Source organism: Babesia bovis, assembly GCF_000165395.2.
Source record: "Babesia bovis T2Bo chromosome 4 map unlocalized Chr4_1, whole genome shotgun sequence".
Taxonomy (NCBI): Eukaryota; Apicomplexa; class Aconoidasida; order Piroplasmida; family Babesiidae; genus Babesia; species Babesia bovis.
Window position 1 is genome coordinate 1,143,875 of NW_026261571.1, and position 21,856 is coordinate 1,165,730.

General features: G+C 43.0%; 12 protein-coding genes across 12 annotated transcripts; 6 read left to right on the forward strand and 6 right to left on the reverse strand.

The window, feature by feature from the left end:
- Window positions 1-18: 18 nt before the first annotated feature.
- On the reverse strand, window positions 19-1,746 carry BBOV_IV009110 (GMP synthase (glutamine-hydrolyzing) C-terminal domain containing protein). Its single transcript, XM_001610783.1, has one exon. The coding sequence runs from the start codon at window positions 1,723-1,725 to the stop codon at window positions 139-141; it is 1,587 nt and encodes a 528-aa protein (XP_001610833.1). The 5' UTR covers window positions 1,726-1,746; the 3' UTR covers window positions 19-138.
- Window positions 1,747-1,878: 132 nt separating this feature from the next.
- On the reverse strand, window positions 1,879-3,079 carry BBOV_IV009120 (Ubiquinol-cytochrome C reductase complex 14kD subunit family protein). The gene is made up of 3 exons (XM_001610784.1): window positions 2,785-3,079; window positions 2,382-2,651; window positions 1,879-2,265 (listed from the first exon to the last, which is right to left on the reverse strand). Exons 1-3 carry the CDS (start codon window positions 3,005-3,007, stop codon window positions 2,165-2,167), a joined length of 594 nt encoding a protein of 197 aa, XP_001610834.1. The 5' UTR covers window positions 3,008-3,079; the 3' UTR covers window positions 1,879-2,164.
- A 32-nt stretch (window positions 3,080-3,111) lies between these two features.
- Window positions 3,112-3,838, reverse strand: BBOV_IV009130 (putative peptidyl-tRNA hydrolase 2 mitochondrial precursor). The gene is made up of 5 exons (XM_051767931.1): window positions 3,627-3,838; window positions 3,442-3,584; window positions 3,329-3,403; window positions 3,242-3,293; window positions 3,112-3,207 (listed from the first exon to the last, which is right to left on the reverse strand). The coding sequence occupies exons 1-5, from the start codon at window positions 3,706-3,708 to the stop codon at window positions 3,158-3,160; spliced, it is 402 nt and encodes a 133-aa protein (XP_051623316.1). The 5' UTR covers window positions 3,709-3,838; the 3' UTR covers window positions 3,112-3,157.
- Window positions 3,839-3,870: 32 nt separating this feature from the next.
- On the forward strand, window positions 3,871-5,044 carry BBOV_IV009140 (Transcription factor S-II (TFIIS) family protein). Its single transcript, XM_001610786.2, has one exon. It carries the CDS (start codon window positions 4,220-4,222, stop codon window positions 4,988-4,990), a length of 771 nt encoding a protein of 256 aa, XP_001610836.1. The 5' UTR covers window positions 3,871-4,219; the 3' UTR covers window positions 4,991-5,044.
- Window positions 5,045-5,859: 815 nt separating this feature from the next.
- BBOV_IV009150 (Gar1/Naf1 RNA binding region family protein) lies at window positions 5,860-6,902 on the forward strand. Its single transcript, XM_051767098.1, has 4 exons — window positions 5,860-5,982; window positions 6,140-6,204; window positions 6,239-6,322; window positions 6,357-6,902. The coding sequence occupies exons 1-4, from the start codon at window positions 5,905-5,907 to the stop codon at window positions 6,865-6,867; spliced, it is 738 nt and encodes a 245-aa protein (XP_051623317.1). The 5' UTR covers window positions 5,860-5,904; the 3' UTR covers window positions 6,868-6,902.
- A 218-nt stretch (window positions 6,903-7,120) lies between these two features.
- On the forward strand, window positions 7,121-7,983 carry BBOV_IV009160 (G-patch domain family protein). The gene has a single exon (XM_001610788.2). It carries the CDS (start codon window positions 7,141-7,143, stop codon window positions 7,936-7,938), a length of 798 nt encoding a protein of 265 aa, XP_001610838.1. The 5' UTR covers window positions 7,121-7,140; the 3' UTR covers window positions 7,939-7,983.
- Window positions 7,984-8,305: 322 nt separating this feature from the next.
- BBOV_IV009170 (uncharacterized protein) lies at window positions 8,306-9,349 on the forward strand. The gene is made up of 3 exons (XM_001610789.2): window positions 8,306-8,566; window positions 8,604-8,636; window positions 8,736-9,349. The coding sequence occupies exons 1-3, from the start codon at window positions 8,479-8,481 to the stop codon at window positions 9,323-9,325; spliced, it is 711 nt and encodes a 236-aa protein (XP_001610839.1). The 5' UTR covers window positions 8,306-8,478; the 3' UTR covers window positions 9,326-9,349.
- Window positions 9,350-9,351: 2 nt separating this feature from the next.
- BBOV_IV009180 (TPR repeat family protein) lies at window positions 9,352-10,631 on the reverse strand. The gene is made up of 7 exons (XM_051767005.1): window positions 10,377-10,631; window positions 10,225-10,340; window positions 9,986-10,190; window positions 9,857-9,950; window positions 9,610-9,706; window positions 9,521-9,576; window positions 9,352-9,485 (listed from the first exon to the last, which is right to left on the reverse strand). Exons 1-7 carry the CDS (start codon window positions 10,610-10,612, stop codon window positions 9,387-9,389), a joined length of 903 nt encoding a protein of 300 aa, XP_051623318.1. The 5' UTR covers window positions 10,613-10,631; the 3' UTR covers window positions 9,352-9,386.
- Window positions 10,632-11,006: 375 nt separating this feature from the next.
- Window positions 11,007-12,233, forward strand: BBOV_IV009190 (putative Eukaryotic translation initiation factor 2 subunit alpha). The gene is made up of 3 exons (XM_001610791.2): window positions 11,007-11,167; window positions 11,203-11,626; window positions 11,788-12,233. Exons 1-3 carry the CDS (start codon window positions 11,023-11,025, stop codon window positions 12,215-12,217), a joined length of 999 nt encoding a protein of 332 aa, XP_001610841.1. The 5' UTR covers window positions 11,007-11,022; the 3' UTR covers window positions 12,218-12,233.
- A 66-nt stretch (window positions 12,234-12,299) lies between these two features.
- BBOV_IV009200 (uncharacterized protein) lies at window positions 12,300-18,324 on the reverse strand. Its single transcript, XM_001610792.2, has 2 exons — window positions 18,109-18,324; window positions 12,300-17,965 (listed from the first exon to the last, which is right to left on the reverse strand). Exon 2 carries the CDS (start codon window positions 17,789-17,791, stop codon window positions 12,326-12,328), a length of 5,466 nt encoding a protein of 1,821 aa, XP_001610842.1. The 5' UTR covers window positions 17,792-17,965; window positions 18,109-18,324; the 3' UTR covers window positions 12,300-12,325.
- Window positions 18,325-18,447: 123 nt separating this feature from the next.
- Window positions 18,448-20,208, forward strand: BBOV_IV009210 (signal recognition particle protein SRP54). Its single transcript, XM_001610793.2, has 3 exons — window positions 18,448-18,536; window positions 18,572-18,724; window positions 18,917-20,208. Exons 1-3 carry the CDS (start codon window positions 18,459-18,461, stop codon window positions 20,183-20,185), a joined length of 1,500 nt encoding a protein of 499 aa, XP_001610843.1. The 5' UTR covers window positions 18,448-18,458; the 3' UTR covers window positions 20,186-20,208.
- A 116-nt stretch (window positions 20,209-20,324) lies between these two features.
- On the reverse strand, window positions 20,325-21,479 carry BBOV_IV009220 (uncharacterized protein). The gene has a single exon (XM_001610794.2). It carries the CDS (start codon window positions 21,446-21,448, stop codon window positions 20,363-20,365), a length of 1,086 nt encoding a protein of 361 aa, XP_001610844.1. The 5' UTR covers window positions 21,449-21,479; the 3' UTR covers window positions 20,325-20,362.
- Window positions 21,480-21,856: the final 377 nt, after the last annotated feature.

Genomic DNA, 21,856 nt, shown 5'->3' on the forward strand with positions numbered 1-21,856 from the left:
TATACTGATATTCTAGAGTTTATTTTCAAGCATTAAATATTAAACTGCGCGTTTAAATCGAAAAACTATTCAGAATGTAGAACTGCATAGATGACGGAAGAGTGGTTTTTTGTTTGTAGCGGTAATAATTTTGTTAATTTACTCCCATTCAATGGTGGCTGGGGGTTTGTCAGTAATGTCATAGCATACCCTGTTAACTTCAGGGATATTTTCAGTGATCTTGCGCGAGATTGCGGCCAAGCACTCCATATCGATATGCCTTGCGAATTTGGCGGTAACGAAATCGACGGTCATAATGATACGCACAACTACGACCATACCGTAAACTCTGGCTGAATTTCTCAAACCAGTTGAGCGGGTGTTGGGAAGAAGTACACAGGCGCATTGGGACACCTTGTCAACCAAACCCCTGGCTTCAAGCTCTTCAAACATGTATCTGTCAGCTTGTCTGGCAATTTCTACACGTTCTGGAGTGAGTTCTCCCAAAACCCTGGCACCGAGACCGGGTCCTGGGAATGGGTGTCTCTTGAAGGTGGTTTCAGAGAGACCTAATAGTCTACCCAAATCCCTGACTTCCTCCTTGAACAGCAAGCGCACGGGTTCAATGAGTTCGAATTTCAAGTTTTCAGGAAGACCTCCAACGTTGTGGTGTGACTTAACTGGGAGTTTGCTCCTTCTGTTAAGGTCAGACTCGAGGATATCAGGGTAGATGGTACCCTGTAGCAACAGGCAGTTGTCGTGGTTGTAACCAAGCTCCTTCATGGCCTTTTCGAATTCCTCGATGTACACGCGTCCAATGACCTTACGTTTGTTTTCGGGGTCATGCACGCCCTTAAGTTCCTTGAAGAATACGGCTGATGAATCACGGATGGTAAGCTGGATACCCGGGATTTCAGCCTTAAGTCTGTCGTAGCACTTTTGTGTTTCCTGGTACCTCATCAAACCGGTGTTAATCATGATACCGTGGAACCTTTCCTTGATGGCCTCGTGTACAATGGCGGCACAGACGGTGCTGTCCACACCACCAGAGAGCCCTGCAACGACGAATTTCTTGGAACCACACTGCTTGATAACGTCCTTCTTAGTTTGTTCGTGGTAGCTGCGCATATCCCATGTCTTTTCACAGCGGCTAAGTTCGAAGCAGAATTTCTTCATGATCATATCAGCCTTTCCTTCTTCAACCTCTTGTGGGTGGAAGCAGAATGCTCTGACATTAGACTGTGAGTTAACAATACCAGCTACGTTTCCATGTGCATCTTTCATGGATACTTTGAAGCCAGTTGGGATGGAGTCGATTTTATCGAGGTGGCATCCGTGTGCAACGAAGCTGGAAGGTACGCCTTCAAGGATGGAGTCTGATCCAGCTTCTACGTGTACATTTTCCTTACGGTATTCACTTTCCTGTGGGCCCAGCTTGGTGACTTTGCCTCCCAAGGTTTCGCAAAGAGCGTACATGGCGTAAGCCAATGCGAGGACTGGGACATGTTTAGAGGCACAGATTTCCAAAATCTTCTTGTCTATCTTGATAGAATCCGCATCCTTTACACTTTCTGATCCACCGCTAAGTATAACTGCTGCTGGGACACGTCCGGAAAGAGTTTCAACAGCCTTCTCCACTGGGAATAGTTCGCATGTTATTCCCAGTCCACGAAGGAAGCGTACCATAGACCCGGATTGGTGTGACCCGAAGTCAAAGATGAAGATAATGTTTTTATCAGTCGTCATTTTGATTATGATGTTAAATATCCGGACCAGCTATATTGATAGTGGCGCCGTGTGAACAACGTCGATGTGTGTCGGGCAATACAATTTACACCATAATACGACGTAACCATGCACCATAGATTAACTGGAATCCTGAATTATGAAGCTAGTTATATTACGTTCTACATAGTTTATGGAAGCATGGGTTAAGTGACGGTTGACGAGTGTGTAAGTTGTCTACTTTAGTATTCATTGTTGACCGGTGGTCACTTCGTCGGTGTCATACCACCTCCCACGTCCTTCTACCGATATTTGTCCTTATTCTGATCCAATTTTATTCTAAAACCGTATTTTAGGTCGTTAGGCTTCTGATATCACTTTAAAGTGGAGATGTGTGCAACATCACGCTATCTTATATAAACCATCCACATGTCGTGGCACAGCAATTCGCTTTGTGTATTTATTTCTTTTTCATGTTTCCCATACCCGCACCGTATAGGTTGGGAAGCGATGTAAGGAAGTGCATCCCAGGCTCCATATCACCAAATCCGGTTGTTCCACCTGCATGTGATTAGACAGAATGAACACAAACCATGCCAATGTTGCATTATAAACCACACCAACGTACGTTGTCAGGTTATAATATCACTGTATTGCATATACCAAAAACAACGTACCGCAAAAAACACGTCTATCTTGTGGGTGGTATCCGAGCAGTTCTTCTTCTTCTTGCAGTTGGAACTTTGCTTCTTCAATATATGGTGCCAGGTATGGCACGAAAGGGTCGTAGTTTTGCTCTTCCAGAGGGGGGTACATCCTTAGTGTGGATATGTGCATACCTCTAGCTATCCTTCTGAATCTTGCAGTTTTCAAATCTTCTGGTAGCATTTCTAAAGCTCGTTCAACGATAGGCTCTCTCTCGCTCATGAGGTCGTCATACAAAAGACCTGTACATGATTTCACAATACACGGGGTGGACGCCAGTTTATAGTGGAATAATCATGATTTATATAAGCAGTGTTTATGTAATCTAAATGAACTCAGACGATACATATTGTATAGATACATATATATACCTACCATGCTCTCTGAGATAACGAGTAAGGCATGCCTGGGACCAGCGTTCAAGGGGTCCCGTGAACATACGGAATACCCATGGTCCTATGAAGGTTTGGTAAATATTTGTTAAAGGTCCAGGTCCACTTTGAAGCTTGCGCATAGCAGGTGTTGACCTAAGGGAGGCCTCCTTTGTGCGTCTGGCCGTAGCCGCCGCAATTTTACCTAGAGTCCTGTTGATTAGCATTTCTACTAAGTTACATTGTATTAACAATTGCACGGTGACTATACCGGCTATGTAAGTCAGTTTTATGCTATGATTTCTTCTGTGGATGTAGGGCACACATTACGTCAAAAACAGTTGTATAAATGTGTTACTATAATTGATCAATACTGTTTATAGTAATTTTAAGTGTCCGGTTATTTTGTTTACTACATTTTCGGGTGCTGAATTAGTGTCACTTGTATGTAATTCGCCTACCTGGACCTATGGCGATAACTGTGTATGATCCTGCTGGTATTTGGGTTCTACCCTGTGTAACTTTCAGTTAGTTATATTTAAACGTACTGCATCACACGTAATATGGTAGTTGATGTGAGCGGCAGCAGCGCTTCGTTTAAGTTCAGCCATATCTTCTTTGCTCTGTGCGTTATTGGAATCTTTTTTTGGAGAGATACTACCTTAACTTTGAGCACCACTTTCTTCTGTCCTTGGTTCATCCATTCATTGAGGTATGGATTTTTGCGATTTATTGAATCGATGTATGCTCCTAGAGCGGCATGCCCACACTGTGCTGCTATTTTTCCCTTTCCCATTTCCAAGTCTGTATAGGATGGGTACCTACTATCTGGGTCTATTTCCATACCTGTTCTGACGCATAGCACCAACTTTATATCACTATCATCGTCACTTTCATATTCCGTTACGGTTTCGCCTCTTTTTCGCATACTGCAACAAGATATGCTTGCGATATAACTTAGTTTGCTACATATTTGAATAATGTACTTTCCTAATGGCCAGCATATAAGTCCACACAGCCATGAAATAGCACATAGCAAATACACACTATTTCCAACTATACGTATATCCATGCCCGCTGTAGCTTTATTGAATTCTTAATCTGATTACAAGTATCCTTGCTTGGTGTTGTGCGTTTAAGGTGTTGTGTTTGCTCGGGCCCTATGCATTGGATGAACTATATATTCATTAGTGTCCCCAAAAGGCTGTATTAAGTTACACATTCGATTTGTATACGTTCTCTGTATTTTTGTTATGCTATTCAAGTTTAGTGGATCTAATAGATGAGATGGGTAGTCTATATCATTGACGTTATATAATAACAGTTTAATGCGAGATTCCATGCTTGGGGACCGTTATTGTTATCATACACAGGTGTGTTTAGATATAGAGGGGCTGCGATATGATTGATTTTGCATAGTTAGTTTACAACTAATAACAATGGAGGATTCTGAGTTGGATATTCTACTTGCCGCCGCGGAGAGTGGGAAGAACGTATTGATTCCCGTTACCGACCCTCGCTTCAACAGTAGTATAGCAAAAATAAACGTTAAGGAGGCTATGGATATGGCTCAGTATTTATATGCTGAAAGCGGATTTGATGCTGAGGGTCGTGTGGTTACTAACAATTTTAAATACCAGATTCATTCATCTAAGGTTAATCCGAATGTACTTAATTTAGTGGAGCGCAAGGATCATGTTAGTTACGACTATTTGATTGCTCTGGGCTGTCTTCGATGTAAGACATCTGTTAACTTTAAATCACCGCATTCGTTTTTTGATAGTGATTCATCTATCCGTCAGGAGCTACGTTGTCAAACATGCAACGAGGTTATCGCACCTATATTTAGTTCAAATTGCACGGACGTTCTTGTCGACAGTTTGGAAAAGCGTGCTACATTTGGCCGAGGCAATGAGGGAGAGAAGGCCTATATATATGGTTATCGTCAGAGTTGTGAGTTTGACCGTTCCAGTAAGAAATGGTGGATGGATTCACTTAAGGATGACGGTGAAAGGGCTGGCGACGACAATACCTTATTCATGGCAAAGAATGCCAACAAGAGCAGTCGTGAGGTAGTGAAGCAATTGTGTGACAACTGCGGTTTTGAAGAGGCTTATTATTCAACATTCCAAGCTCGTTCTGCTGATGAGGGTATGACTGTGATGTATGAGTGCAAGCGGTGTAAGAATCGCACTGTTGTCAATACTTGATTTGACTCATACTCTAGACACCATAGCAGGATCATATAATCGATATTCGAACAGTGATCAATTTTCTCATGTATCCGTTAATATAAGTCATTACATATTTACTCATATATCCCTACATGCTGCCATCTATATGGCATCGCTATTAAGTTATTGTAGATATTGCAGATTCTAGACAAATACCATACCGATTATGTACAGAAAGGAATTGCTATATTCCATCTGTAATTATACATGATACAGTACCGCAATACAACAAAATGTACAGAATAGTATTACAAGCAAATCATGCATTCCTGGAAAAATACCACTGAGTATATAAGTACTATTACACTGTGTTACCTATAACACATGGATATAACTCATTAAATCATTTAGTTTCATTGTAAGTCGTCGAATACCCATTAAATTTAACATCAGATGATATACGTTGTAGATTCTGTTCTCTTTTTTTACGTTTTTCTATATTCCTTAGTTTATTTTTCACTTTGCCTCCTCTATGTCTTCTTAGAAGCATCCCTTCAATATCTAGATCAGAAGACAAAATATATTCATTTTTCGATGATGTGTCCAAATCTATATCCCTTGGCACATTAGAGCGCCATGATAACCCATATATACCAGCGTAAGTTACACTGCTGTTTAGGTTACAATTTATGCCATTTAGTGTAAGGTTATGCGATATGGTATTAAAGCACCTCCTAAACTGGAACAAAGATCTTAAATTTATCATGATTGTCTTGGATATGTATCCATCGTGTGAATATCACTTAATTGGAATGTTCCGGAATATTTACAGTTTACACATTGGTTACCGTGTGGTAGTAATGGGTGGAAAACATCGCACATATTATTAATATCACCTTGTTTTTTGCTAGTTAAATATTTCAATTATTATCGCATATATTTCAGCAATAATGGAGTCGGTCAATGGGATAGTCATCGATGGCAAGAACGAAATTGATGACCTTGCTTTGGTTATGCACATTGCTAATGTAGGTAACGCAATCGATTCGTTGACAAAATATATTGTTTGGCAGTATTGATTCCATTTTGAATAACATACATAACATTGTTTCTTTTAACTCTATGTCCCATTATCCTGGAAGGATTCCATCTTGAGGTGTTGCTTTTTTATATATATCTGTGCAGAAAGAGAATGAACGACTGTCCGCATTAGAAGCATTGAATCGGGATAAGCCTCGTGTCTTTTACAGGTGGGTTTTCTATTTTCCAATAGATACTTCATAGAGATCTTGGCGAGGCCAGCAGCAGTTCTGATTCTGACGAGTCGGTTGTAGACCTATCTGATAATCGCAACTACTATAACATTGGGTAGGTTTGTATATAGTTTTGGCAATGTTTGTAGTAATTCCTATCGTGACGCTGGAGATGATAAGGAATATAACCCGGTGGTAGATCCTGATTTCCCTGTGGACAACATCAGGCTTGTTGATACTGTGGATCTTCCCAAAAGAGTTGAAGATCATTTTCCTATTGCTTTAGTTGGTCGATGTACATCAATTTTGGGTCGTATCGTTGTGCTTCGGTGCACGGATCCGAATCGTGTATTAGATTTAGGCTCTATTGTTTGTTTGGGTGACAGACGTATTATAGGCACTGTGAGTGACACTTTTGGCAGTACTGTTGAGCCATTTCACATGGTAATTTGTTCGGATTCTAGCATGTTACGTCCGGACGACGAGATATACTACGACGTGAAGCACAGTACCTTGGTCTCTGACATGCACGTGGTAGAAACTGCGTCTAGTGTATGTAGTGACGGCAGCAGTGATGACGACTGTAACCCTAAGGAGCCTGACCACAACCGTAAGGCCGTTAAGCTCAAGCAATACTATAGGGACCTTGAGGTTGAATAGTTCATTTGTGACTGGACCGCGCTATTAATGTAGTTTATAAATTCTAGCATAGTAATAGTGTACCTGTAGACCCTTTGACGCTAGGGTATTGCAATATAATCATTTATTACGCACATTTTAGTGCTTCTTAGACGTTGTTTGTCTAGATATAATATAGTGTGTGGCATCTAGTGAAGATATTCCAATGAATTGGGGTATGTGCAACGGGTGTCTGTGGAGTGCCGCAGTGGGCCTTCTAATGAATCTAGCTTCAGTAGGCATCTTATAAAAACAATGTGGGATAATACAGCGTTGCCTCAGGGTACTTCGGCATCATCTAGGGTCCATAGTGGCTCGACGCCATTTGTTAAATCACGTCGTCAGCAATATAGTTACAATCCTAACGATGTGTACGATCCTATGTATCCCAATGATTACGAGCATCTTTCTAGAGAGTTTGCTCGTCGTGCTACAGCTCAAACAACGCGTGTTGAGTTGAAGATTAAGAAGGTAGAGGGCCCTAAGCTATCTGCGGAGGAGGCCTACGAGCGTCGCATGAAGCTTTTGGATTCTGCTGATAACACTGTGACTCAAGATGCCACCGATACATCTAAGGGCGTTGGTATGCGTATAATGCAGAAATTGGGTTGGACCGAGGGTAAGGGTCTTGGTGCCAATGAACAAGGTATAGTTGCACCATTGGTAGCTAAAAACACAGGTAAACACGTTGGTGTCATTGTACAAGGAGCAAAGCTTGGTGCTAATCCTGCGCATTCAACAAGCCAATCTACGGTACCACGTGACAGAGTCACTGCCTCCGCTGGCGGAATGGCTGCTACGCGCGTGTTGAAACTTACTTTTGAGTGCACCATTGATGACACTGATCGTTTACAGGAAGAGTTGGAGGAGTCTTTATCGCAATACGGGTCACTGATTGAAGTCGTGGTCCATCGCAGTGACACTACTATATCATATTGTGAGTTTGAGGACGACAGTCAAGCCCTGAGAGCCATGAATAATGTGGACAAGGTTTTACCACAGTATCGCAAAACCGCTACATTCGCCACTGAGGAGGAATACAACAACCTTTGAATTGATTTTTGAAAGATTCCACATATTCTTCCTTGCACCAGAGCCTATCGCAGATATAGAAGGTACCCTGGAGTCTGCCAGACCAAAGAATTAATACATCGGAATATACATCCTTGGCACCGAGAGTTATGGTTGTATATATAATATATCTAAGCTATTAAATCAGATATGTAAACCCATTCAGTGTACGAATCCATTTGATTATGAACAATGTATATAACACAATTCTATGAACTAGAACAATACATCTCCAAACTGATGTTTGTAACCAAATTAACAACCCCTGGGCCAGAAATATGTTTAACAATATAACAGATGCCAAATAGGTATGAAAAAAATACACGGTATCAATACAGAGGTCTAATCAGTCATCGCGCGTCTAATGCATTACGCGTCCTGAATTGTGTAGCAAGGTGCAAACCTTCCTGGGTCCATATTACGGCGTTGAAAAGATAGCGTGTATATTATTCAATATATAATACATATCTATTATATCGGAATTTGGGCTGTTTGTAACATTTGCTCATATTATGCAGCAAGATGTATCGTATGAAGATTCCTAATGCCCTGGTTGTTGTTGCAACCTTTTTTGCCTTTTTAGGTCGTTTGGATACAGTTTCCGCTGGCGGTATGTTTTTTGTTAAATTGTAACACTATGTATACAGTCGGGAGTGTTGCAAAATGCAGCGGTCAGCAAGGTGAGTCTATATTGTAGTATTTAGTTCGCTATTTTAGTCTTAAAAGTCGAATATGTTATGCCAGTGACCTTGAATGCGATGTAATAAATTTATGTGCAGTGATTTACATTGAGGATGAAGGTCCTCTGGAGATAAAATGCACGAAGGACCAAAACCTCCATTTGGTTGATGCTTACGGCATCTGTACTGAAGAGTTCGTCAAACACAACCGTGATGCTACCAAATGCGATCGTAGTTATGAGCTCGATTATGGTTTTAAAAACTACTGCCAGACTGTTTTTGAGAAGGGTGAGCCCTGCGTGTTAGGCGTTAACCTCAAAGAATCCCATCCCAGTCGATTCGTCGTTGGTGAGAATTTGTACTGCAAGGAGGGTGTTGTCTTTGTTGGTCTTTACCACTGTTGTGACAAGGTTCGTACTGACATAGCCCCTGGTGAGGAGGTTACCTTAACCGAGAAGAAGCAAGGTAACATTACGCCTCGTTGCCCTCCTGGTAAGAAGATTAATGTAATCAACTCAGGTCAGCGCGGTAATATATTGTGCAACAAGGGTTTCGTCGCTTCTACTTTGTCAACTACATCCAGCATGTGCAACGGAAAGGAGATGTGCTCCGTTCCTTACAGCATCAAGCCTAGCCTTAAATGTGGTACCCAGGGTGCATCCCACTTTATTCGCTACACTTGTGTATGAACACAAAGTCCAGCATTAACGCAGTCTTTCTATCGATGTGAAACACTCGTAAATATATATTCTAGACCTTTTCTTTTTCCGACCATAGTTCATCCAGCATATATTGTATACGATCTCCAATTCTCTGTGTATCTCCTATTGTAGCGATGATTTCTCGTGCCTGATGCATTGTAGGTAACATTATTCTGGACATACTCTTGTTAGTGAAATCTCGGTAGCTACCTTATCTCCTAGGTAGTTATGGCAGCATGCTGCGAAATGTGCAATTGTCAATAACTGCGTACCTAGATTATAGTATAACAAAGCTATCATTCGGTGGTTCGGGTCACCTCCGGTCGCAGTTAGTATGATTCTCACGGCGTCTTCATATATATCTGCTGCCTGTAGCTAATGAAGCGTATTGAATTTGCACTCATGTCAATCACTGAGATTCTAGTACACCAGCTCAATAACGTATAGTAAAACCAGATAAAAAAAGTCATTTGGTATACATAATACAGTAACATACATCACATTAATTTACCCACTAACCTCTGCAGCATTTCCGCTTAAATGCTCGATACCGGCGAGGTTATTCAACGCAAGTACACTTGACAGTTGGCTCTCCGTTGTACCAATTTTATTGCTGGAAGCACTAAAGAGGTACATCAGCAAACATACTCAATTTCTATCGAATCTTTGAAGGCAGACTTTGCGGCAGTTAAGTCACCTAAATCCCGGAGGACTACCCCTATAAGGCAGAGCATATTGGCTACTTCTCTGCTTTGTGGACCTTTTAACTTAGTCCAGATGTCTAATGCCTTCATGTAATTCTCCTTGGATTCGTTTATAAATTGCACCGATTGGTGTTGCGCCATTGCGAGATCTGGGATGTATATATTCCTCGTAGACAGCATTACCTGTGAAGCTTTGTGCCATATCAGGGGTGTAGTAGCTTAACGTCATCAATTTTAGTTTAACTGTTTCCTTCAGTGCGTGGACATGTTTCTCCATTTCATCTTCCTTAATGGAGTATCTGGGTAATTATGAAGCCGAGTATCCCTGTAACTACCCGAGCATTAGTAAAGTGTCTTTTGGTCCTTGTGCTACAGGTCCTACATCTTCTGTATCAGCTGACTGTGTGTTCATATATCTTCTAGATGTAAGTTTTGCCGGAAGACGGCCTACTGTGTATATTGCGCGACGGTTGTACAAATTAGAGATATATCGCTTGATCAGCGTGTTAGTACCAAATGTGTAAAACATGTTTGATGCGCATGGCAGTATATTACAAAATCGTGGAGTCATAATGGGATAAAGTGGATATATTTATACTAAAGTTACGGTGACGTAGAATTGCGTTGTGATGGCACGTAAACTACATTAGCAATCAGTTATCGTACATCGGTGTTGTTTATGGATAATGTATTCATATTATCTTGGATGATGTTATTATAGAATACAATGTTTCCATAGCTACGACAATATCATCATGGTCCAGGTATATTTTGCGCGATCGGATATAGCGAATACGATGGCAATACAATATTCGCCAATAGTGGATACACAGGTATGTTTTATCGATTTATGAAATAAATCGCCAACTGTGTATTCAATGATCGCTTTCTTCTGGCAATGCCTGGTGTTATTTGTCGGGTGGTAGGCTACAATCCTAAGATATCCTAGACTCGCGTTGTTGTTTGATTTCATATTATAATATGAGCACAAAAAAGACTACTTTAGGTGATTGCCGTTTTTACGAGCAGAAGTTCCCCAACCCTGGGGACCTTCTTATGGTAAAGGTGAATCGTATTGAAGCTCAGGGTGTATACGTCTCTTTGCTTGAATACGATGACCGTGAGGGTTAGTACTATAATTTGTATGTTAATACTCCATAGGTTTAATTTTATTAAGCGAGCTTTCGAAGCGTCGTTACAGGAGTATTAACAAGCTGGTAAAAGTTGGCCGTCATGAGGTTGTGTTGGTACTTCGTGTAGACCCTGTAAAGGGCTACATCGATCTATCAAAGCGCCGTGTATCACCTGAGGATATTGTTAAGTGTGAGGAGAAGTTTTCAAAGGCTAAGAAGGTTCACCAGACTGTGCGACACATAGCGCAGAAGCACGGCATGTCTGTTGAGGAGCTCAACCGTATATGTATTTGGCCGTTATATCAGCGTTATCCCAACGCTTTGGATGCGCTTAAGGAAGCTGCCATTAACAAAACTAACATTTTTAAGGATCTTCCCATAGCACCTGAAGTGATTGATTCCTTGATTGCTGACATCCAGTTACGGCTGACTCCTCAAGCCTTGAAGTTAAGGTTAGTTATAGCACTGATACAAAACCGATTGTTAATTTCGTCTGGTTTAGACCAGAGGAGCCGAAAATCGGGAGACTAATGGAAACCGTGTAACCAATAGTAGTCTACTCTTGGCAAGGGTGTTTCTTACAATATTTTATATTATATCTAATGACGCACAGGTGCATGATAGATGTTTGGTGCTTTGGCCCGGACGGTATTGAGGCTGTCAAGAGTGCCTTGATGTTGGCTAAGGCCAATGAGGAGCATAATATTCAGGTTAAGCTCATCGCACCTCCTCAGTACGAGATAATGACCACATGTCATGATAAGGACAAGGGTATGGACATTATAACTACGGCTTTGGAGGAGATTTCCAATAAGATTCGCTCGTACGCTGGTGGCGAGTTTAAGCAGCGTGGTGACATTATCATTGTGGGTGACGAGGACGAGCGTCACTTGTATAGTTTGTTGGAAGGCCAGGAGAGCAGTGAGGAGGAGGAGGACTCTTCCAGTTCTGATGAGAGTGAGGAAGAGGATGAGGGTATGGGTCGTGTTGACGAGTCGATGCTACCTCCGGACGCTGTCGAGCCTGATGCAGATTCAGATTAGCTATTAGGGTCCTCTAGTCACGAATTCTGTTACCTTGTAACACAGTTCAACTAAAATATAGTTCTTATTCGTGCTCTAGTGTCATAATAGATGTAATTAGTACTGCTGTCACAGTGGTGTCACCTGGGCACCCATTTCTTCTAGGAACAGGGCGAGTATACGCCTGGTAGCGCGCAAAACACGCTTGTTATCCGATTCCAGGAGATCGAGTAGATACGGCATTGCGAGTGACACCAGCGGCCGCTTTTGTACAAACTTCAGGTATCGATGCTTCTTCATGTATGCGCTGTCAAAAATGAGTTCGTTGGGCAGCGTGCTGTTGGACTCCAACAGCTGCAGCGCGGCCAGAATGTCAATTTCCGAATCCGTACTGCGCAGGAACTGCCGAACATGCCACGATAGTACGAAGAAGAACCGCTTGGTTAAGAACGTACGTAAGCGTACTGCCTGGTCGGCCACTTCAGTATGTGCCGGTCCCAGCGACGGTATAAACGGTGATGACGCCGCATCGCAAAGCCGTTGTAATGCGATTCGCCTCAGGACGGCACTTTGGCCGTCGGCGAAACTATCCAGTATCCGGGCTACCCAGCTGTATATGAATGGAGGTGCGATGCTGAACGGGTTAACCACCAAGGCACTGGCAGCATCAATCGCCACGGCATGTAGTATCCGTAGGTATTTGACCCGGGTTTCTAGTTCATCTGTGTAGTTCAACGCAGTGAAAAACTGGAACGTCGGGATTAACGATCGCCAGAATAAAAGTACGTTCCTATCCTGGTGTAGGTGGTCAACACCTATAAAATGCATGACTACATAAAGGCCCAGATATACGTATTTCACGAGGTTAATGCAACTTTGATATAGCACTACGGCCACTGGCTGCAATGTGTGCTTGCTCAGGGTCGCTTTGATGACCTCAAATATCATGGGTACCATGGGTAGTATCGTCTGTATCAGCAGCCTGTATACCTTGGAGCCTGTAAACTTTGCCACGGCCTCATCACGTGTTAGTGCTTCGTTTACTTCAGTCAGGAACCTGACTAATATCTCACGAACTGATGCCACTAATCTGTCTACCAGCTGTAGCGCCAGGTCGACCTTAACACCACTTCCAAATAGATACCGATTGATCAGCGCTCGCAGCAGCATGCTGTACACCCCCGGGCTCTTGATAGTTCCAAGGCACCTGAACAGCTTGGACACGGGGCTGTAGGTTTCAATCAAGCTGAATAGTGGCGGCTCCTTGATGTGGGTCATGATATTGCCAATTACCGTAACCCGCTCCTCTAACGACAAGAGGGTGTACATACTGGACCTTTGCGGTTTTTCTGTGTGATCTGCCCTGGGCACCTGTTTGGTTACATCCAGGGGCTTTATGCGATTAAGGGTATCCGTGCTGATCACCATTTGGGGGTTGTAGTGGAGCGACACTAGCTGTAGCAGCTGCATCTCCTGCAGTATACCCATGGAATTCTGGATCTTATCGCGCAGTGTAAATTTAACCTTGGGGTCATCAGCCAGCTTCAATGTTGCGTATATTGACAGGAAAGGCGATTTGGAAGTGGCGCTATCAGGTGCTGCCTCCTTCCTCGGGTGGTCACTGTACGTATAAGGGCAATCTGACACTGGGAAGCTATCCCATTCCTGTTGTATCACAGGGTCTATATCGGAGTCATTCTCCATTACTGGCTCATATCCTGGGAATATCCAGGGAGGTATCACAGCACTTGCGGGATAATCTACACTGCATTCATCCGACGGTGTCAATTCAGCTTCATCACAAGGTTGATCTCCTAGTGACATCTTGATGACTTGCATCAATTTATTCTCTACTCCATCCTCGCGCTCGCCAAGTGCTACAACGATATTACATACACTTTTGAAAAAATTCTGCCTTAGTATCTCAATATCTCTTTCTTTTATTGTCTGCAACACTGATAAACACTTGTCCCATATAAAGTCGGACTGGCAGTAGTCAATAATGATGTTGGTAACTATACCAATCGCTAGGCTCAGTGATGAATTCAATTCGTTTGGCAGCATTAGCTTGTTGCCAATTGTGGCCTGCACTACCTTCTCGAGTCCTAGGATCAATTTTCCCATAATATCCTCGCACCGGTCGCGGTATAATCCAAGGCAGTCCTTGAAAGCTACGTAAAGCTCATCGCAGATGATATACACAGTTTGGTGCGACGATATGTGGTGCAGAGAGTCCAGGAGGCCATCGGCTAGCGGTATTAGCATCTTGTCACAGCACAGGATCCAGAGTTCCATATCAAACTTGTTCAACCTGCCTTTTATGAACAGAGATAAAGACTTAATAGCGCATTGCCGTATTTCAGTATACTCCGAGCAGCCTAGGTCCTTCATCCCTGTGAATATCAGGGACCACAGCAGCTTTTCACGCTCCCGCGGAGCGTCACCAACACCGAAGTAGAAGCTTCTAGCAGCCATTTTCTCCGCAAAGTCAAGGCATAACGATATTGCACGGAACGCGGCGTTGCTATCACTGGTGTAGGTACGGTTAGCCAGGATGAAGGCACACTCCACGAACTGTATACAGCCCTGGTCCTGTAGAAAATCCACTGAATCCTCAACCACTACTGCAAAGACATCTATCAACGCTATGGTGGACACCATGTCATCAGATTCAACCACATGCTTCGTGGCAAATGCAAGGCTATCCATGATACGGTTACTGGCTGCAAATATCTGTGGCACAGTTGTTACAATCATCTTCATACCGTTAATCACGTCCATCGATAAAGTGGCATTGTCAGTAAGTACTTTGTACAACAGACACAAACCAGCATCGATAGAAGTATTGCTTGTACTGTGGCCCGCGAGGCACAGGCTAACGATATTACGACACACTGCTTGTACCATACCTTCTATGACACTACGTTCAGTGGTCAACTCCATCATGATACATGTAAACATCATCACTACATCCAGCTGCCGGGCGTGCGGGTACTCAATGATGGTGTTGAACACGCTGCGCAGGAACTCGGGATCCGATAACATCAGGATGGACTCATTATCAATGGAGTTGATAATCCCCTCGAGAAGACGGTCCCAATCGCGATCTCCATGTTGGAGCTTGTTTATAAAGCGTGCCTGCCAGTTTTCAAGCACCATTTTAATGGCTTCCAGCTTGTCACTGCGCTTTGGGCTATTTCCAGATTTCGCGAGCAGTGGCGTCACCACATGGAATCCTAGATGTGTCATGAACCCATTAAGTACGTGTAAATCATGTACCCTAAGGCGGTCGAACACTTCGATTATCTCTGATAATGTCTTTTCCCAATCCTCGTGTAGGCTTTTATCTGCGGACAGCAGTTCATCTAGTTCGACTGGCACTAAATCCTTTAGGTGAGTGTTGGTACAGACGCCTAGTTTCCAGGAGATATAGAAAAATGCAATCAGCCGCTCCATGAAGTCACTCCAAGCCACATCGTGCAGCTGCTTGGGGTAGTTGAGCAGGAGCGCATTGAGGCACCGTATGTGCATAAGGTACATGGACCATGTTTCGGGCAAGCATTTGCTACGGTTGGCTGCAAACTGGCGCTCAACCAATATGACATACGTCATCAGCGCCTTTACGCAATGGTGGTACAGATCATCCCAGTGGAACACACTACAGACAACTAGCAGTGCTTGCAACACTGCTATAAGCGCATCCTGCATGACAGAGGACCGCATAACGTTCAACATGCGCTCGAATTGGTTCAGTAAAATTTCGCAGACTTCCTTCAGTAAAGGCCACTGTTCCGGTGCCTCATCGGTAGGTTCCGCAGCACTGTCATGTGGCTTGTGGAATAGCGGATCACTCGCCGCGACCTTGGGGTAAAATATACGATAAGGTGCAAAACAAGGCAGGTTACGATTCATTCCCATGGCGCTGCTGTATAGCATATGCGCTGCCGTCAGCATGGTATCTATGGCGAGTGCGGATTCAACCAGCTCCAACTGCTGCATATCCATGGACTCAGTGGTCAATATTCTCGATAGCTTGCCTATCACTCCGTTGGTCATGTTTGCAAAGTCCATGGCCACGGATCCTGGTACCAATTCAACAGCAAATATTGGAAGGAACTTAATGCACGTGTGTTGGAGTGGCCCAGTAGGCTCTATAAGGTCGATTTGGTCCGATAGTAGCTGGTGACCATCGCCATATTTATATATACCCTCGAAATAATGGTCTATCCGTTTATCATTTACCATACGGTGGCGCTTCACTACGAATTTCAGTATCTCCATTATCAGACTCCGTGTAGTTCTGTGGTGACACATGTCATCCAGCATTTCGTTTGACTGCATTATGGTTAGAAACCCGCGCATCCACGATATAACTCGCAGGAGCCCATCGGGACCCGTAGTTTCTATGAGCTCCATTTCGACAAAGTTGTACAAACTTGCATACATGTCCAGTAGGGCCCTGTCTGGTGATTTCCCATAACTGCAGTAGTAGTACCCATGTTCCATGATCTTTGCTAATATCAGGGACCCCGTGTGTATAAACGATTGACCTGTGAGTATACTCCTCACGGTGCTGTAAAGCTCTTCTTTAGCAATCGGCTGCAGCCTTGGGTGATCAAATAGGACCCCCTTGGGCATGGACTCAATTGCTATTAACAGCACATCAGCCGAACTACCTGGCTTCAGATTGGACAGTAACTCAGTGGGTTGCGATAATATTGACAGACACAGGGCGTTAAGTATTTCCAGTACCAAGTCGATATGCACTATCTGCAGGGAATCAAATGAGCCAACCCGGTCTGGCATAACCTCGGCACTGGAGGACTTTGAACTTGATAACGACTCGGAATGCAGGTGTTCCTTGTTATTAAACTTGCGACGGTGCCTTTTGGCAACCTTGGAATGACCCAGTATACATTGTACCAGCTGACGGAACCCGCCCTCAACAATGGGATTCAAGGCACGGCTTTCTCCTGCCAACATCGAGTCCAAGAAGTACAAACTGCGCCTGCAAATATCCTCATAAAGAAGGATTAGCGAGTTGGATGAAAATGTTTGCAGCAGTGTTTGGACTGTGCGAAGGTGGACGGATTCATCAACTTTGGACAGCTTCGATATAGTTTCAAACATCTTGAAAAGCATATCAATGTATATATACAACTCATTATTCTCCAATGGTATCCCGCTACTATCCTTCCGTTCGTGGTTTATCACGCTGCGGTGGTATAAAAAGTCAATAATGGTATACAGGTGGTGTATAGCAGAGATGTGGGTGACCAAGGGCTTCGTCTTGTTGTTGGCAAACGTTATTGCCTCCAGCAGGACGCAACAGGACAACTTAGTGGGAAATGTTAGCAAAACCTTCTCGTCACCAGCCTTGGACAACGACTTTGTAAAATTGGTTATATTCTGCATCAATTCGTTGAACTTCGTGCGCATACCACTTCCAATTCTGGAACATTCTTTAGAACTCGCTTTTAGAGCGTCCAGTAATGCGGTACACCTCTGCTCCATTAATATCATGGTACCCTCTACGGTACTCGGCAATGGCTCCACCGTGGGTGGTTCCGTAGACTTGTTTTTAGACTTCTTCATTATGTCTAAATTTTGTCGTATCCACCATCATAGAGTGCACGAATTGACAGGCGTTGCCATTGCAACAGCTTTATTTTGGGGGAAATAGATGCATAAAATGCTAATCGTGTATCAATGTTGATTTATCTCCCGTAATAGAACGCAGAAGGTCGTTCACCTTTGTAATGGTTTAACCTGTACAGAATAATGAAACTGCATAGAGCAACTACGACTACATCTTTTATGTACTACACGATATTACACAGATCAATATAACTTATTCATTTGGTTGGATAATTACCATGTATATGTAAACAATATTATATAGATAAACATACCATAAAGCAATCACTAGTGGAATTATCGTTGTATTTAATTTCTCTTCATATACACCGCGGTTTCCAGTGATTATATAAAGACAAGATCTCAAGAACGTGAACAACATCAACGCTAATATGCCACGGTACCTATATTAGACATTACCATGGGTATTCACAAGCACATCACAGGTACATTTGCTGTATGTGGAATTAATAGGTAGATAGTGTATTATTATACAGGATATTATGGTCTTATTTTAGGATGAGCACTTGCGCGTCATTGTTGGTGTGGCCTAACATGACATATGCCCAGACTCTGTATTAATAAATATTATTGCCTAAAGATGTTGCCTTTGTAATTCACTAAGATGGTGTTGGCTGAATTAAGCGAGCAGATAACTCAGGCGTTCCGCAAGTTACACGCGCGGACTATTATCACCGAGGAGGTAGGTTGTCAGGGCATCTGTTCATGAATTCCCAGGTCATTGACGAAGTTATCGGTGATATTGTTCGGGCGCTCCTATCTGCTGATGTTAATGTTAAGTTAGTTAGGCAACTGCGTGAAAATGTTAAGCTTCAAGTGCGTCTCCATGCCGACGCGCTGGGAGCGAATAAACGCAAGTTCATCCAAAAGGTAATTTTTAGTACATCCATTGGCTTGTAACTTCCTAGAACAACTGTTTCTTGCACGCGTGGTTGGTATATGCATGATCTGGTGTTATTTTATAGATTATTGTTGTATTCTCGGGAATATATGCTACATATTCATATAAGTGTGGTTACAGTAATCTCTATCGTATGTTGCTTACCGTTTAACTTTTATTAGGCTGTTATTGAAGAATTCATTAACATGCTAAGCAGCGATCGTAAACCGTATGTTCCTAAAAAAGGTCACGCAAACATTATTATGTTTGTCGGTTTGCAGGGTGCTGGTAAAACTACTACGTGTACTAAATTCGCGTATCACTATCAAAAGAAGGGCTGGCGTACAGCATTGATCTGTGCAGATACATTCCGTGCTGGTGCCTTCGACCAGTTAAAGCAAAATGCGGCTAAGGTTAAAATACCATTTTTCGGTAGCTACTCCGAGGCCAATGCCGTGCGAGTTGCTGCCGAGGGTGTAGCTAAATTCAAAGAAGAGAAGTACGACATCATTATCGTAGACACCTCAGGTCGTCATAAACAAGAGGAGTCTCTTTTCGAGGAGATGCGCCTCATCCACGAAGCAGTGAAGCCAGATGACGTTATCTTCGTTATGGACAGTCACATTGGTCAGGCGTGCTACGACCAAGCGGCGGCTTTCAACAAGGTGGTTGACGTCGGTAGTGTTATCATCACTAAACTTGATGGTCACGCCAAAGGTGGCGGCGCCCTCGCCGCCGTTGCTGCTACCAATTCACCTATTATTTTCATCGGTACTGGTGAGCATTTCGACAACTTCGAGAAGTTCGACGCCAAGTCGTTCGTGTCTCGTATGCTGGGCATGGGTGATATCAATGGATTGATTAATACCATCCAGGAGATAGTTGGGATGAACACCAACAAGGAAATGGTAGATCGCATATCATCTGGGATTTATACACTTAGGGACATGTATGAGCAAATCACGAATATACTCAAAATGGGTCCCCTGAGTCAAGTGGTATCCATGTTCCCGGGAATGTTCCCCGGGGTATTCGACTCCAATAGTGAACAGGTTGGTGTAGCGAATATCAAGAAGTTCCTGTGCATAATGGACTCAATGACCTCCGATGAGTTGGATTGCGACAAGCCGTTATCCGAGTCGCGCATCGTACGTATCGCACGTGGATCAGGATCCACTATAGGAGAGATCAACCAGTTGATGGAGCACTATAAGGTGCTGCAGAAACTGGTTGGAAAGTTAGGGAAGTCGTCCCTAAGCAAGGAAAACGTAAATCAGACCCTGATGCGCAACCCACAGCAAATGATGTCGCGCTTGCAGCAAACCATTGACCCCAAACTGCTAAGCCGTATGGGCGGAGCCACCAACGTCATGAAGTTCATGAAGGAGTTCTCGCAAATGGACGGCTCCGCCGCCATGATGAAACAAATGGGTGCTGGATTGAAACGATGAGCACCGCTTCTAATAATCGTATGTGTACTACAGTTATGCCTGATCTAGTTGCATAAAGTATTCATAGTTATATCACGCAATACAGTGTCAAGTATTAATAATGCCAAAATATTGGGTATACTTTCCAGTGGTTAATTGCTCCATACAAGTGATTCATTAACGCTGGGTTCATTATTATCACGAAAATGCGTTTTCCGGTACGGCTAAAGTGTACTTGGGATAATCAATGAAGGCGAAATCACGCGATAGAACAGCAGGGGATTCCTGTATGAATACACCCAACCACTCGCAAGCTTTCTCTACGTTCTCGGCGAATCCATATAGCGTCACTATAGTCTCCTTTATGTTCCCCCATTCGTAGTTCTGCTTACCGGCAATTATACCAACCCCGGATAGTTGGCGTAAGCGGTTGCACCGGACGCCTTCCTCCTGCATTAGAAGTTTCTTACGGTCCAGTGGTATGATAACATCCAGCTCAAACTTGACGTTGAGCACCCTCCCGGATACTATTCGCTGTGATTCCTTGTCTAAAGTGAGCACCTCGTTTTGGATAATCCTGTACAGAGGCCTAAGAGCCATTAGTATGTCAACAAGAGTGCCCTCGAATAACAGAGCAGTGTTCGTACGATGACATGGGTACCCAACACCGGTAAAATCGCCACGGCTGCCCCTGCCGGATTGAGTTAACCCGAAGTTAAGAGTAGACTGTAAACGCTTTAGATTCGTACCGTGTTTGCCAATATAGAGTCCAGCAACTGTATGGTTAAGAGCTATTTTAAACAACGAATTTGATGTCAACCTAGATGCTAAGGGGAACTTGTATATCGGTGCCTTACTAGGAGATATCAAAGGTTCCTGATGACTGCAGTGATCCCATGCATTGTCCTTATGAACACCATTGTGAAATGGAAAAGGGGAATATATATCCAGTGGGAAGTCATTTGTGTATTTATACTGCTGTGGAAACCAGTCTGATGGGCTATTATACATCCCTGTGGTCTGCAGTTCATTTGATTTCATACCTAGCCAATCGAAATTGGAATTAAATCTAGACTTTAAATCGGTGGTGTCCATTTCAGTTTGTAAAGTGGAAAACATTTGGCCCGTGTATGGCAATTCTGAATTATTTTTGGAACCAGCTGATATGCTTGTATTTTCACTACTGTCATTGTAGTACTCCATGTCCCCAGGCAAACATTCCGTGTCATCCAATGTGACAGGGTTGCGTTTTTGGTATTCAATGAGAAACCTTCCAAGATCCATTGTAGTGTAGTTAATAGACTGTTAATTTAATGACATACGTGACCCATGCCAGCGATATCACCGAACCTGTGACACTTATATATCTTGAAGTATTACAAGTTAACCTTATGTGTACGATGGTACTAATTCTACATTGAAGTCTATAATGTAGTTCAATATATCCACCAGATTCATAAAGCATGTTACTAACCTAGGTAATAACAGTTCCAGACTCTTATTTACCTACGATACTCCGTAGTGTTGCTAATGTTAATTTCAGATTTACTTAAACCGACAGTTATATCCCTTTGATAACTAATGCTTGAAAATAGAGTCATAAATAAGTATGCTTCAGAGGCGTCCTGTCGATAGTAAAACTAGCTTTATATTACTTCATTGAAAATATATCACTTGAAGATTAACTGTATA